We start from the raw sequence: 16,963 nt of genomic DNA on the forward strand, positions 1-16,963 counted from the left end.
AGGAATTAACCCATACATCGATCTTTGTAGAATGGTCTTCGACTTGAAACAACTACCTTAATATACTTGTTTTGCCTACCTTTCATCTCGGGGAGGTTTTAGAGTACCGAGGATGCCCAGTTCCTTAAAAGGGTGAAAAGAGAAGTGGTTTTATATCATACCTCAGGATAGTGACTTTTCTTTTAGTCCTAGGTGGGTTTTGCCCGACACTACCAGGTTTTGTGAAGGCCAGGAGTATTTTGAGTCTTTGGAAAGGTATAGGGAAATGTTAGAGAACCTTGAGCCTCTTGTCTATGATATAGATGACATCCTCGGGGATGACGTTCTCGATCTTGTTGATGTGAAAGGCACTGAGGATAGGGATCATCCTTTTTACCTTCTTCCTCATCGATCTGTCTTTGAATGTATAATTGTGCTCATGTTAATGACTTTTTTTGCAGAGATGACTTTCGATCCTTCAGTCCTTGGACAAGCCATGAATAAAAAGTCCAAGGCCCCTTAGGGTCGAGCTCCAGGTTAAAAAAGAGGGAAGAAGAGAGCTCGTGATTCAAGTCTCGAGAATATTAGGAGTGGACGAGGCGAACCTTCTGCGGGGGACAATCCCCGATCATTCAGGATCATGAAACTCCTATTGCCCCTCCTCGGTCAGGTCTTCGGTCAAGGAGTACCCCCCGAGGTTGTTGACCTCCAGGATGAGGTCCCTCCTGTGCCTTCAGCCCAAAATCGAGATCATGATTGGTGTCCTCTGGTGTCGAGCATTGTGGACAAATATCGAAAGAACCTCAACTTTGACGAGGGCATGAAAGCTCTTGCATCCCTTACGCTAAAGGTAAGCTCGCTCAACTTACTTGGTGTAATTTATGGGTTTATATGATGTGATCGTTTAAGCTTAGGTATTGCATAGTGCAGACTCTGATTATTGCTTGAGGCCTCTCTTTAAAAGGGAAAGACGAGGCACAAAAAACTGTTGACCTCGAGCATACTTCTCGAGCATATGAGAAGAGGATTGCTGACATGGAGGCTGAGTGCTTCCTTCTCCAGGGGGAGCGCGATGACGTGAAGAACAACCTTCAGAGAGCTCGGGAAGAGGCTGGAGTGGCCAAGGGCGACGCCGAGGATTTAAAGCTCGAAATCAAGCATTTGAAGAAGAATTTTGAAACTCGTCTAACTGAAGCTCGACGCATTGCGATCGAAGATTTCGAAAAGTCCTAGGAGTTCAGCGCGCTGAAGGGGGAGTACGCCATGGGCTCGTACTTCCATGCTTTGAAAGAGGCTCGGGTATTTTTGCGATCGAAGCCTGACACAAAGCTTGAGAATTTAAAGAGCATCCTCGAGGTTGCTGAAGACCTCGAGCTTTCAGAGTCCGAGGATACCGTCGAGGACCAGGAGGTCAATATTGACGGCGAGGACATGGAAGAAGAGCAAGAAAACACGGCCTCCGAGGAAAGAGCCGAGGACCTAGATTAGTTTCTGTTTTCCTTTTTGTTTTTGGATACTTTTGGCTCTTGTACTTGATTAATCAGTTTTTGAAATTAATGCATTCTTCCTGAGCTTATCTTACGTTTCTTGCTATGTTACTTCGATTATGTTTGCTCGAACCTTAAGTTCATATGAGAATCCATAACTCGATGCCTAGACAAGTTAAATAACTCGACGCCTAAGATGCATTAATATCTCGATGCCTAAATGAAGTTCTAGCCTTAACGTACTTATTTACCGACAACAAAGATTTATTTTTGTCATGCTCGACAAATAATACTCTTGAGGACTGAATTTTATAAAATTATTTTTGAAATTATGTGTTGAACTCGAGCATGTAGACAATTTATCTCGAGGACTCAATTTGTAAAATCATTTTTGAACATTATGCGTTGAGCTCGAGCATGTATACAAGTTATCTCGAGGACTTAATTTGTGGAATCATTTTTGAACATTATGCGTTGAGCTCGAGCATGTAAACAAGTTATCCCGAGGACTCAATTTGTGAAATCATTTTTGAACATTATGCTTTGAGCTCGAGCATGTACACAAGTTATCCCGAGGACTCAATTTGTGAAATCATTTTTGAACATTATGCTTTGAGCTCAAGCACAGACACAAGTTATCTCGAGGACTCAATTTGTGAAATCATTTTGAACATTATGCGTTGAGCTCAAGCATGTACAAAAGTTATCTCGACGACTCAATTTGTAAAATCATTTTTGAACATTATGCGTTGCAAGCATGTATAAAAGTTATCTCGACGACTCAATGACAATGTAATTGTATCAACCTATAGCGTGATTCTCGAGGACAGTAATGGCCTTTTAATAAGATCTCTCACATCGTTGATCGGGCACTGTGTGCTTGGGAATGTTACTTGTAAGTCTGTGCGTGGCTTAGCTTGATTGCTTGCTTGGGGCAAGGCTTGACTTGCTTGTGCGAGACAAGGCTTGAGTTGCTTACGCGAGGCAAGGCTTTTTGATTGCTTGCACAAGGCAAGGCTTTTTGTTGCTTGCGCGAGGCAAGACTTTTTTATTGCTCACGCGGGACAAGGCTTGAGTTGCTTGCGCGGGCAAGGCTTTTAGTAGCTAGATCATATTTTGACGAATATCTTAATTCTTATTGTACTTTTAAAAATAGACTTGGCACGCAGGCCTGACAACTAAAAACGTGAACCTTGGCACGCAGGCCCGAGAATTGAAAACGTGAACCTTGACGCACAGGCCTGACTATTGATAACTGGAAGACTAAGTTACTTGTAATATATCTTTAAATTCTTGGCGTTTCATGGTCCTGGAAGTAGCCTTCTTGATGTATCCCTTAAACTGTATGCGCCTCCTTGGAGCTGTCGTATGATTTCAAAGGACCCTTCCCAAACTGGTCCTAGCTTACCCAGGGCATGACCTGCTGCGTTGGCCTTCTTAACACAAAGTCTCCGGCTTTGAATCTCCGCATCCTCACTTTTTTATTGAAGTACTTTGCTGTTTTATCTTGGTAGGAGGTCATTCTTAAAGCTTCCTGATCACAAACTTCTTCTAAGAGGTCGAGGTGTTCAGTGGTGCGTCCTGCATCATCGGGCTCAAGCATTCTTTGGCTGGGCAACCTAAATTCAACAGGGATGATGGCCTCAGCACTAAAAGCCAACATGAAGGAGGTTTCCCCGTAGTAGTTCTGTGGGACGTTCTATACGTCCAAAGTATGGAAGGTAACTCGTCAGATCAGGAACCTCTTGCATCCCCGATCCTTGTAAGGAGGTCTTGTAATATAATCCGATTGGTCACTTCGGCGAGAGCATTACTTTGAAGATGGGCAACCGACGTTAAACTGTCATCAACCCTTTGGTTGGAATAGAAGTTTTTAAAATTTGCATTGTCAAACTACCTACCATTATTAGTTATGAGGACTTCGGTATCCCGAACCTGCATATGATGGATCTCCAAATGAAACTTCTCAACTTAGGCTCTGAAATTGTTGCTAAAGCCTCGGCCTCCACCCACTTAATGAAATACTCTACAGCCACAGCCACAGCCACAGCCACAAACTTCAATTGTCCCCTAGTTATTGGAAAGGGACCAAGGATGTCGATTCCCCACTGCTCAAATGGGGTTGTGCAACTAATGTTTGTGAGGTCCTCTACGGGATGGTGGATGACATTGCCAAATCTTTGGCACTTGTCGCACTTCTTGACATATTCCTAGGCGTCTTTCTTCATGGTTGGCCAATAATATCCATACCTTATGGGCTTGAAGTCTAATGCCCGAGCTCCTTGATGGTTCCCATATGAATCTTCTTCTAGGGCCTGGGATGATTCAGAAGGCCTAAGGCATTTGAGGTATGGAAGTGTGAGGCTCCTGCGAAATAAAACTCCTTCAATCATGCAATACCTCGGAGTTTTGGACCGGATGCTTCTTGCTGCCCGAGGATCTTCTGGAAGATTACCATGTTTTATGAAGTCCACTATTGGATCCATCCATGATGGCTCTTTATCAATATCCATGATTCCTATGGTTTGATTGATGCTTAGCTCGGTTACAATTCTAACGTGGACTGTCCTGTCAAGGTCATCTATTCCCATGAACACCAATCTTGACAAGGCATCGGCCTTACAATTCTCAGCCCGAGTGATTTTCACAATTCCACAACTCTTGAACTTTCTCTGGAGATCATGCACTTTCAAGTAGTATAAACTCATCTTCTCATCCTTCCTATTGAACGTCCCTTTGATTTGTCCAACCACCAACTGGGAATCACTGTAAATTTTGATATTTTCAATCTCGAGATTTATGGCGAGTTCCATGGCTATGATGATGGCCTCATACTCTGCTTTATTATTGGTCGCCTCAAATTCAAACCTGAGTGCGTACTGAATGTTTATGAGCATGTCCGGGCTTATGATTATGATTCCTGCACCCGAGCCCAAGGAGTTTGATGCTCCATCGATGAAAATTTACCACACACCTGTGGTCGAGCTCGAGCTACCATCTTGCCCCCGAGGCCTTGGGGTGAGTTCTGCAATGAAGTCAGCTAAGGCCTGAGCTTTGGTAAATGGGCGGGGCTTGAACTCTATGTCAAATTCTTTGAGTTCAATTACCCACCTCAATAATCTTCCTGAGACATCTGGTTTTTGAAAAATGTGTTTTAGAGGCTGATTGGTGAGCACTACAATAGGATGTGACTGAAAATATTGTCGAAGTTTTCGTGCTGCCACTATCAGTGCAAGGGCAAGCTGTTCTGCCAAAGTGTATCTTGTTTCTGCATCAAGTAGGACTTTACTTACATAATAAATGGGTTGCTGGGCCCTGTTAACCTCTTTCACCAAGACACCACTCACTGCATTTTGAGATACGGCTAAGTATAAATAAAGAGTATCTTCGGGCTCGGGTTTGGTAAGGATAGGAGGAGATTCCAATGTCTGCTTGAGCTCCTGAAAAGCCTTCTCGCACTCCTCATTCCATTCAAAGCAATGATTATCCCTGAGGGCTTTGAAGAAGGGGAAGCACCTGTCTGCTGCTCTAGCCATGAACCTATTTAAGGTAGCTACCCTGCCTATCAACTTTTGAACCTCTTTCTTGGTCCTTGGTGATTCCATTGCTGCCAGAGCCTGAATCTTGTCAGGGTTAGCCTCAATCCCCCGATGAGTGATCATGAAACCCAGAAACTTTCCTGAAGCTACGCTGAATACACATTTCTCCGGATTGAGCTTCATTTTATATTTTCGTAGGGTGACGAACACCTCTTCTAGGTCGAATATGTACTCCTCCACCTTCTTACTCTTTACAACCATATTGTCCACATAGGCCTCGATGTTCTTCCCTATCAAATCGGCGAAGACTTTGTTTATGAGCCTCTGATATGTCGCCCCAGCATTTTTCAACCCAAATGACATCACCTATAGTAATATATGGCTGAATCAGCCATGAATGAAGTCTTCTCTTGGTCTTCTTTAGCCATGAGGATTTGATGATACCCTGAGAATGCATCTAAGAAGCTGTAGAGCTTATGTCCGGATGTGCTATCCACAAAATTATCAATCCTTGGTAGCGGTAGCTGTCCTTTGGGCACGCCTTATTAAAATCTGTGAAGTCAATGCAGACCCTCCATTTACCACTGGCCTTTTTCACTAGAACAACATTAGCGAGCCAATCGGGGTATTGGACTTCCCTTATGAACCCCGCTCCCAACAATTTGCTGACTTCTTCCTGAATGACCACACATCTTTCCGGTATAAACTGTCTTTTCCTTTGCTTAACAGGTTTGGCCCCTGGGTTGATATTGAGTTTATGGACAGCTACTTCTGGGTCTATCCCTGGCATATCCTCCACCTTCCATGCAAAAATATCAATGTTGCAGGACAGAAAATTGATGATTTCTTCCCGGAGGTTGGCCTTGAGACCCCGACCAATAGTAACGACTTTCCCGTGCTCGAGCTCGACCACTTCCAACTCCTCAACGGGGGCCAATCTTCCCCTTAGCTCGAGCTCGAGCTCGAGCTTGAGGTCCGTAAGTTACATGACGTCAGCACTCATTCCTTGGATGCTAGTAACCTAGCACTGTCTAGCAGCTGTTTGATCTCCTCGAACTACTCCAATGCCATGACCTGTGGAAAACTTCATGGCCAGGTAGAAAGTTGACACAATAGCCTGGATCTTGTTCGGTAGGGGTCTTCCCAGAATGATGTTGTAGGCCATTGGGGTATTTACCACTTGGAATGGTGTGATCTTCATTATTTGTATATTACCAGTTCCTAATGTAAACGGGAGCTCGACGATGCCGTCAGGGATAATGACTCCACCACCAAATCCCTGTAGGGGAGTTTTTATTACTTTGAGTTGTTTGGAAGAGATCCCCATTTTGGTGAAAGCATCCTGCGAGAGTATATTTGCTGCACTCCCATTATCAACCAGAATTCTCTTTACTTCGAAGTTAGCCACAACCGCAGAAACGACCAAGGCATCTTCATGAGGATATGATATTCCTTCCAAATCTCTTGCACCAAAAGTGATGTCTTTAACTTCATCATTGGATTCTTTTGGGGTATGAGCATGCTGGCGGGTATACTGCTTTCACCCACTACTTGTGTCTTCGCCGGATGCTATGCCCCCAATGATAATATTAATGGTTCCGGTAGTGGGTTGAGCACTGCTTCCGACCCCAGGCTCTTTCGATTGTCACGGTCATTCCTTGGCCGTTTATCATGACCAATGTAATTCTTTAAAAATCCTCTTTTGATAAGGCTTCAATTTCTCGCTGTAAAGCATCACAGTCCTCTATAGTATGGCCATGATCCCTGTGAAATTCTCAATACTTGCTCCTATCTCTTGTGTCAGGGGGCGACTTCATCCTTGAAAGCCACTTTAATTCTTTCATATCCTTAACCTCTATCAACATGTTTATCTTAGAGGTGTTCAACCGAGTGAGAGGTGCTGACGGCGCCTCATTCCTACACTTACCCGGGGAAGCTCATGCTGGGGGACGGGATCATGTTGCCTCTTATTCTCGATCTTTTCATGGAAAGGACCATGTCTTCTTGGAATTAGTATTTCCTCCATATTAATGTATTTTTCAGCTCGGGTGAAGAGCTCGATCACTGTCTGCGATGGGGTCTTTGATAAAGACATCTTGAAAGCTTCACATCTTACGACATAAGTGAGGATGGAGACAGCTGCTGTGATGTGAAGGTCGGGTGAAGCCTTTCCTTGTTAAACTTTGTCATGAATCCTCGTAGGGTCTCAGTTGGTCCCTGGCGAAGTTGCATGAGAGAGGCCACAGTCTTCCTGATTTGCTTGCTGCTTGCAAAGAAGGCTGAGAACTTATCAGCCAAATTTGAGAATGAGGCTATGGAGTTGGGCTCCAATGTCAAGAACCAATCTCTAGCAGCATTAGTCAGTGTTTGTGGAAAGGCTTTGCACATAACCTGATCTGGCGCAACTTGCAAGTTCATGACATCAGTGTATACATTGAGATGGTTGATGGGGTTGGTCGTCCCATCATACTCTTTAACGCGAGGATATTTGAATCTATCAGGCAAGGGATATGATAATGTCTCTGGCGTGAATGGAGTGTTAGGGATGAAACCTACTGGCCCCTGAGCATTCTGTTGTAGGCCAGCTGTAATTCCTTCTTGAATAATCCGGGTAATTTCACCGGAATCCATGGCGACCGATATCGACCCCGAGACCATAATGTGAGTACCCAAGGTTCCTACTCCGCCAGTTGCGAGGTATGGTGGTCGTGCTCAAGCATCAACCATAAAATCGCCATGCTCCACTTGCGCTGGCGATGGATGTGAATTTCTTTGACTTAAGAGTTGCGTGAGCATGACCACCTACTGACCGAGCTCTTCAAAGGCTTGGGTTGTGATGACCGCTGGCAGAGGTGCGAGCACTCTTGACGATTCTTCATGGGGAGCTAGTTGATCTTCGACAGGATAAGGGATGGGAGCGGATGAGCTTGCGGGAGGAAGACTTGATCGTGTGTTAACCATGGCTTTTGGTAGTGTTTCCCACAGATGGCGCCAATGATGTTACCAAAAATTGTACCTATAGATTTCCCGAGCTTGATGATTCAAAATCTCGGATTGAGCACGATCGTACTCTTCCGATACCTAAAACAAAGGCAATGAGGTGTGTTCTCGTCGCCCCTTCGATCCTTAAGTCAGAAAGGGAATTATAAGTGTGAGGCTATAAACTAGAGAATAATGAAAAACGTACCTGAATAATGACTCAAGGTTCTGTATTTATAGTAGTAAGCGACATTCTCCTAGTGGGACTCAACTAGCTGGATGTCCTTATCTGTTGGAGTCCTGTAGAGTTAAGGAGTTGGTCAAATACCATAATTATATGTGGGATAGAATCCTTGCGGGAGTCAAGTATATGGTTGAGTTAGAGTCCTAATTGCATAGAAATTCTAAAAGGTCAACAATCGTAGGTTGTGAGGGGAGTGTATGCTCGAGCACAAGAATCGTAATATGTAAAGCAGCAAGACAGTGAGTGCTCGAGAATAACCCCCAGGTTGAGCATATGCTCGAGCACTCCATATGTGGAATTGCAAGTTTATCCAAGATTTGTGGTCGGGCTAAAATGATCGAGCATTCATTTATTGATATCATAAAAGGGTAGCGTAATCCTCGGGATAATATGGTGGTCGAGTTATCCCAGAATGTAAGTATTAGTGTGTATTCCCCTCTGTTTGCTGCATCGTTTTGTCCCCTGTTTCGTTGCCTATCTGTGCAATTTCGACTGGGTTTTAGGTATCTTTTGTGGTCCATTTTGAGTGGATAATCTTGGTCCAATTTTTGTGGTGTTGCTGTGTCCTGTGTGGTCTTCAGTTCTTGATTTGAGCATTGACCCATCCACTTTTGGTGCCAAACATCTGGAGCTTTGATAGGGAAGTTTGTTTCTTAATGTACTTTGCTTATTTTGGTGCATAGTCAAATTATTTTGTCTAGGTGCATTTATCACTACATTCATGAAAAGGAGGACAATACGTGAACCAAGCCTTTCAAAGGACACAACAATAACACTACGGATGAGAATGATACAAAAAAGTCAAATGTTTGGACGGGAACGAGAACGATACAAAGAAACTATGGCTATATTTGATAGTCCAATTTTTTTCATGGAAAATGGAAAACAAATTCCAAATTTCACTTTTGATCCGTTTGATTGACAAAATTTTCTAGGAAATTGATTTCCCTACTTTGGCCGCCAAGTTAGCATATTCTAGGTTTTCATCGCTTTTCAATTCCTACTAGATGATGGGAATTAGTTTTCCTTGTTTTCATTTTTCTTTTTAATCTTTTTTAATTTTTTTCAATTTTTCTGCAATTGAAACAAATTCTAGAAACAATTAAAAAAAAAAAAAGACATCCCTTAAATTGATAATTTTCATGTAAAACAAAGCCAAACGAGATAAATGATTTTTGAATATTTTTGGTTTTCTTGGATTTTTTTGTTTTTTTTTGGGAAACAAATTCTAGGAGCAATTGTAAAAAAGAATATCCCTTAAATAGACAATTTTCATGAAAAATAATGCCAAACGAACACGAAAAGACACTTTTATTTCAACATTTTTCAGGTGGAAAATTATAACAATCAAACACAATAATTAACAATTCTCAATAAAACAATTTCTAGGCAATTCAATTCCCTATAATTTGTTTTTTTTCCATCCAAATTTCATTTTTGCAATCAAACGGACCCTAAATTAAAGAAACTACTTACAGATCATAACAGTGCAAAATGATTTTATTTTTATTTTTATTTCATTTGACAAAATGGTTTATCAATCATTTTAACAAACCCAATTAGACAAATAGTCAAATCTAACAAATGCAAATACGAAAAATAAATTCTTAAAACAAAAATTTATATGGAAAACCTTCCAATTCAAAGGGAAGAGTTTCCGGATCTAACATTATTTCTTTGACTTTCAATGTGGATTACTCTCTCTCTCTCTCTTCTCTCTTCTCTCTTCTCTCATAAACCTCTTTAGAGTGACATCACAACTAATGAGTAAAAAAAGAAAAGTGAAGTGGTAAGTAAAATGTGAAGTTAGCAAATTCAATTGGAAACTTACTGATTAGACTGCCACTTGTCGCTAAAAAGACAATGACTAAAGGAAATTCTGCAATTTTTTTTTTGAGAAAAAAGCAACCAAAAAACTGTTTAGAAGACAATGAGTCGTGTGAGATAAATCCTATCCAATTTGTAGCTTTGGGCGTTGGTACAGAAATTCTTAGTAAGAACCACAAAAATAGCATTGTATAACAAAAAAGGCAGCGGAAGTAATCCCCTGGAAAGTTGGCAGCGTGGTTTTTCGGCAAAGCGTCGTCGCCAAAGTAGAAAAATCTCCTCTACACGTACCATATAAGAGATGGCTGCAAGTTTAACGGCACTGGCAGCAGAGAATGGATCCCTATGAGCAATGATAGCAGAATATTTGGATAAATCACCATCATAGGCAAGATGTTCTATTTAATTGAAAATTAAAAGAGTTGTGGACATAAGTGCTAAAGTGAACAAATATTGTGGACCTTTACTATTATTAAAATGTTGAGCAAATAATAAATCCTCTAGTATTAATATAAGGATAAAGCTACTTTATCAAGAAGATTAGACAGAAAGCTTGACAAAATTACATATGGCAGTAGATGATTGGATAAAAAAAGCTGATCATATTTTGAACTATCAAACAATAGAATGCCATGTAGTATTGTGTCAAATTTTATGTCAACTTTGTTGTTCATATAGTGTGATTGTAATATAATTATTAGAAAAACATAAACAATACTATTTGATGTGCCAAAAATTGCCTTAAATATGATCAATTATTACGAAAGGCAGCCATTGGAAATGCCATCATAAATAATGTAATATGAACCATCTGGCACGGTATTTGGGGTTGTATAAAGCCTAGTTTTAAAATAATAATTGATGTCATAAATAATTTTATTTACAGTTTTTTTTTTCCCCTAGTAGAGTACGCAGAATCATGTTGGCAACTCGAACAATTCTTTAAGTTGTGTAGATTTCTTGTCCACGCCATTCATGACAAACTCTAATGACACAAGAAGGATGGTGGTGATTGGTGAAATTTCTTCGAAGAAATCGTCCATTTCCCGTTACACCCAAGACCAAAAGGCCTAATCCAACTTGTCAACGTCTATAACATACTCCCTTCTTCAATCCCAAATCCATTTTCCCCTAAAAAGTTCTCTGAAGATCATGGATAGGGACCAAGAAGAAATTCAGTTTGTGGGGTTCTTTGGAATCTTCAAAGAATCATACAATATAGTTACTTCATGGGGAAAAATTTTCAGTCAAATAACCTTAGCCTTGATCCTTCCTCTTTCCTTCATCTACTTAGCACACATCCAAATCTCAGAGCTCCTATTTGCAGATATCATGAACAATGAATCCACGTTTAATATAACTCCAGCGGGTACTTCTTCATATAACACAATTATGAGTATTTTATCATCTAAATTGACTGCCTATACTTTGTTCAAGATCGGCTACTTGATTTTCTTCATCATTCTTGCCCTTCTTTCTACATCTGCTGTTGTTTATACAATAGCATGTATTTATACTGGCAAAGAAATTAGCTTCATAAAGATTATGAGTGTGGTTCCAAAGGTTTGGAAGAGGCTTATGGTTACGTTTATATGGAATTTTATTATTCTCTTTGCATTCAGTTTCATTGCAGTCTTGATCGTGATTTTACTTTTGAGTCTTTATTTGCTCGGATCATCTGACAAAGTTGTGGATAATCTCGCCTTACTTTTTATCGTCATATACTTCATTGGATCGGTATATGTCAGTGTAATATGGCATCTGGCAACCGTGGTTTCGGTTCTGGAAGAAAGTTATGGCCTTAATGCCATGGCAAAAAGTCGGGCTCTGATCAAGGGGAAAATGGGACTTTCTGTTGGTATTTTTCTTCTATTTGGTCTATGCTTTTCAGGAATTCAGATGTTTTTCAAAAATCATTTCGTGATTAAGAAGAGAGATATTGGACTTCTAAACAGAATAGGGTATGGAAGTTTATGCCTGTTTTTGCTGTCAATTTTGATGCTATTAGGCCTCATCATGCAGACAATAATCTATTTCATCTGCAAGTCGTATCACCACCAAAACATCGATAAATCATCGTTAGCCGATCATCTTGGAGGGTATCTTGGAGAATATGTTCCTTTAAAGACTAAAGATGTTCAACTGAAGCAATATGAAGTTTGATTATGGGATATTTCTGATATGGTTCTGTTTGCATCAATTTACATACAATCTTGTACTATGTAGCAAATAATGAACTGTGAAACTGAATTGCTCAATTACTTTTGCAATATATTGGCTTTTTCTTGCTTTATTTACTTTTATTCTCTGTAAAATTGGTTTTTCTACCTATAATCAGCCTAAGATGTTAAGTTCCTACATTTTACAAATTTATAAATGGTTTATAAAAATGAATAACATTAGATCCCACGTGTAGATAATAATGAGTAATTCTTTATAAATGTGTGATTAAAATTAGCGTTTAACTTTGAATAAATTTATTAATCATTTATAAATTGGTGTTAGGAAGGGAATATCTAAAACTAGCCTGTCACGTGAATACCGATGTCATTTAAAGTTTGACATATCCATTATCATAAAATGAAGCAGGATGAAAAAATATATATATAAAAAATATAAATAAAATTAATTAATTAATTAATTAAATTACACTATGATGAGGATAATACAAATAATAATAATAATAACAAATAAAAAAATAAATACTGTTTGGATGGGAACTACCAAATTAAACTAAAAAGAAAAAAGAAAAAGAAATCACTTTACTCATCAATAACACTGCTAAATGATTTTTTTATTTTTTCAATTAGGGTCACAAAATGGTTTAGATTAATTTAAATACCCAATAAGACACAGAGTCAACTGACTTAAATCTAGCAAATGCAAATAAGATTCTAAAACCCAAACTTATGTAGAAAACCTTCCAATTCGAAGGGAAGAGAAGACTTCCCATAGGGTGTCTCTCTAGCTAGAGAAGACTAGACACTCACAATATGCAATTCATCTGTAGTAACTCATCATGTATCAGTACACTCTAAAAATCAAAATTTTATCAAAATGGAAAGATGAGTTTGACATGATTATTGTAGCGCACGTTACTAGAATTTTCAGTTAAAATTTCTGTGGTAATACCTTTTGCACTTCCTAATTGTTCTTACAGAGGTTAATTGTCTTGCTAAGCTCTTTTCTGTTTCCTTACTTTTTCTACCGATTTTTTGCACCACAATCCGGATGCTTGACTTTGCAAGACCATCTAGAAATTGTCTTTTGTTGGTATTATTCTTTTATAATTTATCATCTGGTTTTCTTATTTGCTATTATTCTTCCATATGCAATTACATTATTATGCAACCGCATTTAGCTCATCAGGATTGTTGTATTAATTGCTCTTTTTTGCATTGAGGATCACTAAATTGATGTTAGTTTCTGTATGCATTTTGGTATTGGCATTTCAAGTGTTATGGCTGATCACAGTGCTTGGCAGCATCAGAAAAGAGCCGCTGACAGAAGTTTGAGTTCTAGAGATGTTTAAACAAACTGAAATTTTGAGAAATCTTCTTATGAACTTTTAGAATCCATGTAATTTCATATGCTATATTGTGCTTGACTATGTATATCTATGGTGGATCAGTGCTACATTCTGGATAATGAGGAAAGCGGCCATGGATTCAGAGCCAGGCAGATGTCTGAGGACTGACACTAAGAAATGGCGGTGCTCATGGGCTGTAGTTGCTAGGTGTAAGTACTCTGAGTGCCATGTCCTATGTGACCGCAACTGTTCAAGAAAACCTGTGAAAATCCCCATTTCCCCCAATACTCTCTATGGTTTGATATTGTACCATTATTTTGTATTTTATGTTAATTTTTTTATTTAATAGACAATATGCAAATCAAGAATTTTTTTTCGATTTATTGCAATGATTTGTTCTATATTTATTTCGTATGAACTAATGAAATTATATCAATTTCATGCAGGCCCAAATAATTATTTTATTTATTTTTTTTAATTTTTGTGATCGATTTGTGTAAATAGCTTTACAGATAAAAAAAAAATGCAAAATTTTTAAAAATATATAAAATGACCTATGACAACGGTAAAAAATTGTTGCAAAAAATAAAGATATAAGTACAGACAACTTCAACAAATATTGCAAAAGTGTTAATAGCAACATTCAAAAACCGTTTCAAAAACATTGTTAGCAATATTCAAAAAAAATTACAAAAAATTTAATAGCAATATTTTTTAAATATTGCAAAAACATTATTACAATATTCAAAAAAATGTTGCAAAAAGGTTATTAGCAACATTCAAAAAATGTTACAAAAAGTTATTAACAACATTCAAAAAAGTTACAAAATGGATATTAGCAACATTTAAAACACGTTGTATTCTCATATTCTACGGCAACATCGAGATTTGCAACATACATTCGAACGTTGTAAAAATACGTTGCAAAAGGTTTTTTTTTTTTTTTTTTTTTTTTTTTTTGGGGGGAAAAAAACACCCCAATACAAAAAAAAAACACTTAATAGCAAATCAAGAATTTTTTTTCGATTTATTGCAATGATTTGTTCTATATTTATTTCGTATGAACTAATGAAATTATATCAATTTCATGCAGGCCCAAATAATTATTTTATTTATTTTTTTTAATTTTTGTGATCGATTTGTGTAAATAGCTTTACAGATAAAAAAAAAATGCAAAATTTTTAAAAATATATAAAATGACCTATGACAACGGTAAAAAATTGTTGCAAAAAATAAAGATATAAGTACAGACAACTTCAACAAATATTGCAAAAGTGTTAATAGCAACATTCAAAAACCGTTTCAAAAACATTGTTAGCAATATTCAAAAAAAATTACAAAAAATTTAATAGCAATATTTTTTAAATATTGCAAAAACATTATTACAATATTCAAAAAAATGTTGCAAAAAGGTTATTAGCAACATTCAAAAAATGTTACAAAAAGTTATTAACAACATTCAAAAAAGTTACAAAATGGATATTAGCAACATTTAAAACACGTTGTATTCTCATATTCTACGGCAACATCGAGATTTGCAACATACATTCGAACGTTGTAAAAATACGTTGCAAAAGGTTTTTTTTTTTTTTTTTTTGTTGTAGTGTGAGGTAAAAGACAACCCAATACACACAACAAACACTTAATAGTGTGTCTTCCACTAAAATTTTAGTAAATTTTATAAGGGTGTGAAACCAGGAATGAATTCTTATTTCCATTAAATTTTGAAATCGGATGGCTAAAGTCCTTTTCAGGAATCAGAACTGGAACAAGAAACCAAACCCAATCCCCATGCTTATTTATGCATTCTTATGTTGAAACTCTACTCATCAATTGAAATATCTCTAATTATAAAATATTTAGTGCATGTTTTATAAGTAATGTTATTATAATGAAACGATTTTATTCTCAAATTGAACTAATTTTAATATATTTATTGATTTTACTTTGTAGATTGCAATTTTGTTCAATTTTTCAAATGGAACTAATTTTTTATTTGTTGATATTTATTTACTTGATTTTGTAGATTGATGAAATTTATTCTTTTAAAAGACAAAGTTGTGATTTTTTTTTTCCAATGAACGATAATGTTTTAGATTTTATTTTTCTTAATTAAGTTATAATTTTTCTTTAATGATCTATTAAGAAATATCATGTTCCTATGAGTCCAAGATCCATTAAGATCCAACGAATTTTGTTAAAATCTAATGAATATCGCGGAATCAAATCAAATCAAATCCATGAGAATTCATAGATCTTAAAAAGTCTACTGATCTCTAGTTACTGCTTTATACATATTTTAACTTTTATGTTGATATGATATGATTACTGTTCGATTAACTTTCGAGGAGGCCCCTGCTGGTCAATCTCAACGTGAGTCTAAACGTACATGTAAATCCCAAAATCAACTTATTAACTGTTGCTATTTTTCCCCCTAACACCCTGATTTATTGGCTGAAGCTAGAGCCGGTCCTATGGTTGTCGGGACCCGAGGCGAAGTCCAAAAATTAGGCCCCCAAAATCAACGTAAATACAAAATTCAACGATATATTATACAACATATTGTTAATTTAAAACTTAAGATTAAAACAACAAACAAATATTTCAATTATCTCACAATTAATGAAAAAACTATTTTTCCTCTTCCTATTCATTCTTTAAAAAATAAATAAATAAATAGATAAAAATAAAAAAAAATTAAAAAAATTAAATTGGGCCAGAATAGGCCCTTTGTGATTTTGGGCCTAAGGCACAGGCCTTATTTGCCTATGCCGATGACCAGCCCTGGCTGAAGGGTGAAGGTTTATTTTCAACCTCCTATTCTAGCCACTCTCTATGCATTAATATTGACTTTAGGCCTTAGGTCTATTCGGGGGAAAAACAAAAAGAATGGAACTATAATAATAATTCATAGGTTTCAATTCTCTTCAATTCCATAATTAATTTGTATTTGAATTGGTGGTTGCAAAGCATTATCGCTATTGTAACATTATTTGTGTTAAGTAAGAAAATTGAAACCCCAAATCCAAGTGCTATATAAGGAGGTGCTCTCCTTCTTATTCTACACACCAAACTTTGAGAGCTCTCTAAGTTCTCTATAAATTTTCCTATTCTCTCTTTGTTTTCAAGAGTCTTGTTCTTAGTAATCTAGATAATTATTTTCTAGATTAGTCATAGAATTTTGAGCATTCTTAGTTCGCCTAGTGACGAGGTGTTGGTAAGCCACGTTCAACTGTTGCATCCTGAGAAACAGAAGTGTCATCAGTCCTCTTGTACAATAGCAAAGGACGAATATGTTTTAAGGAAATTGTATAAAACAAAGGCCTCGATTTCTTCTAATACTACTACTACATCAATGATTAGATTTTCCCTCTTTCAT

At 37.5% G+C, this 16,963-nt stretch overlaps 2 protein-coding genes across 2 annotated transcripts; one reads left to right on the forward strand and one right to left on the reverse strand.

The window, feature by feature from the left end:
* Nucleotides 1–2,865: 2,865 nt before the first annotated feature.
* On the reverse strand, nt 2,866–5,368 carry LOC111365738. The gene is made up of 5 exons (XM_022986275.1): nt 4,434–5,368; nt 3,717–4,334; nt 3,402–3,536; nt 3,264–3,318; nt 2,866–3,165 (listed from the first exon to the last, which is right to left on the reverse strand). Exons 1-5 carry the CDS (start codon nt 5,366–5,368, stop codon nt 2,866–2,868), a joined length of 2,043 nt encoding a protein of 680 aa, XP_022842043.1.
* Nucleotides 5,369–11,207: 5,839 nt separating this feature from the next.
* Nucleotides 11,208–12,218, forward strand: LOC111365739. The gene has a single exon (XM_022986276.1). The coding sequence runs from the start codon at nt 11,208–11,210 to the stop codon at nt 12,216–12,218; it is 1,011 nt and encodes a 336-aa protein (XP_022842044.1).
* The last annotated feature ends 4,745 nt before the right edge of the window (nt 12,219–16,963 follow it).

This window comes from Olea europaea, chromosome 17, assembly GCF_002742605.1.
Source record: "Olea europaea var. sylvestris chromosome 17, O_europaea_v1, whole genome shotgun sequence".
NCBI classification, from domain to species: Eukaryota; Viridiplantae; Streptophyta; class Magnoliopsida; order Lamiales; family Oleaceae; genus Olea; species Olea europaea.

Excerpts from the sequence above, each read along its gene's own strand:
- LOC111365738 (XM_022986275.1), bottom strand. The coding sequence starts at position 5,368 with ATGTCATTTGGGTTGAAAAATGCTGGGGCGACATATCAGAGGCTCATA. Across the intron at positions 4,335-4,433 it reads AGCTCGACCACAGGTGTGTG|GTTTGAATTTGAGGCGACCA; the intron begins GTAAATTTTCAT and ends GTACGCACTCAG. Across the intron at positions 3,319-3,401 it reads TGGAGATCCATCATATGCAG|GGTTGATGACAGTTTAACGT; the intron begins GTTCGGGATACC and ends TTCCAACCAAAG.
- LOC111365739 (XM_022986276.1), top strand. The coding sequence starts at position 11,208 with ATGGATAGGGACCAAGAAGAAATTCAGTTTGTGGGGTTCTTTGGAATC.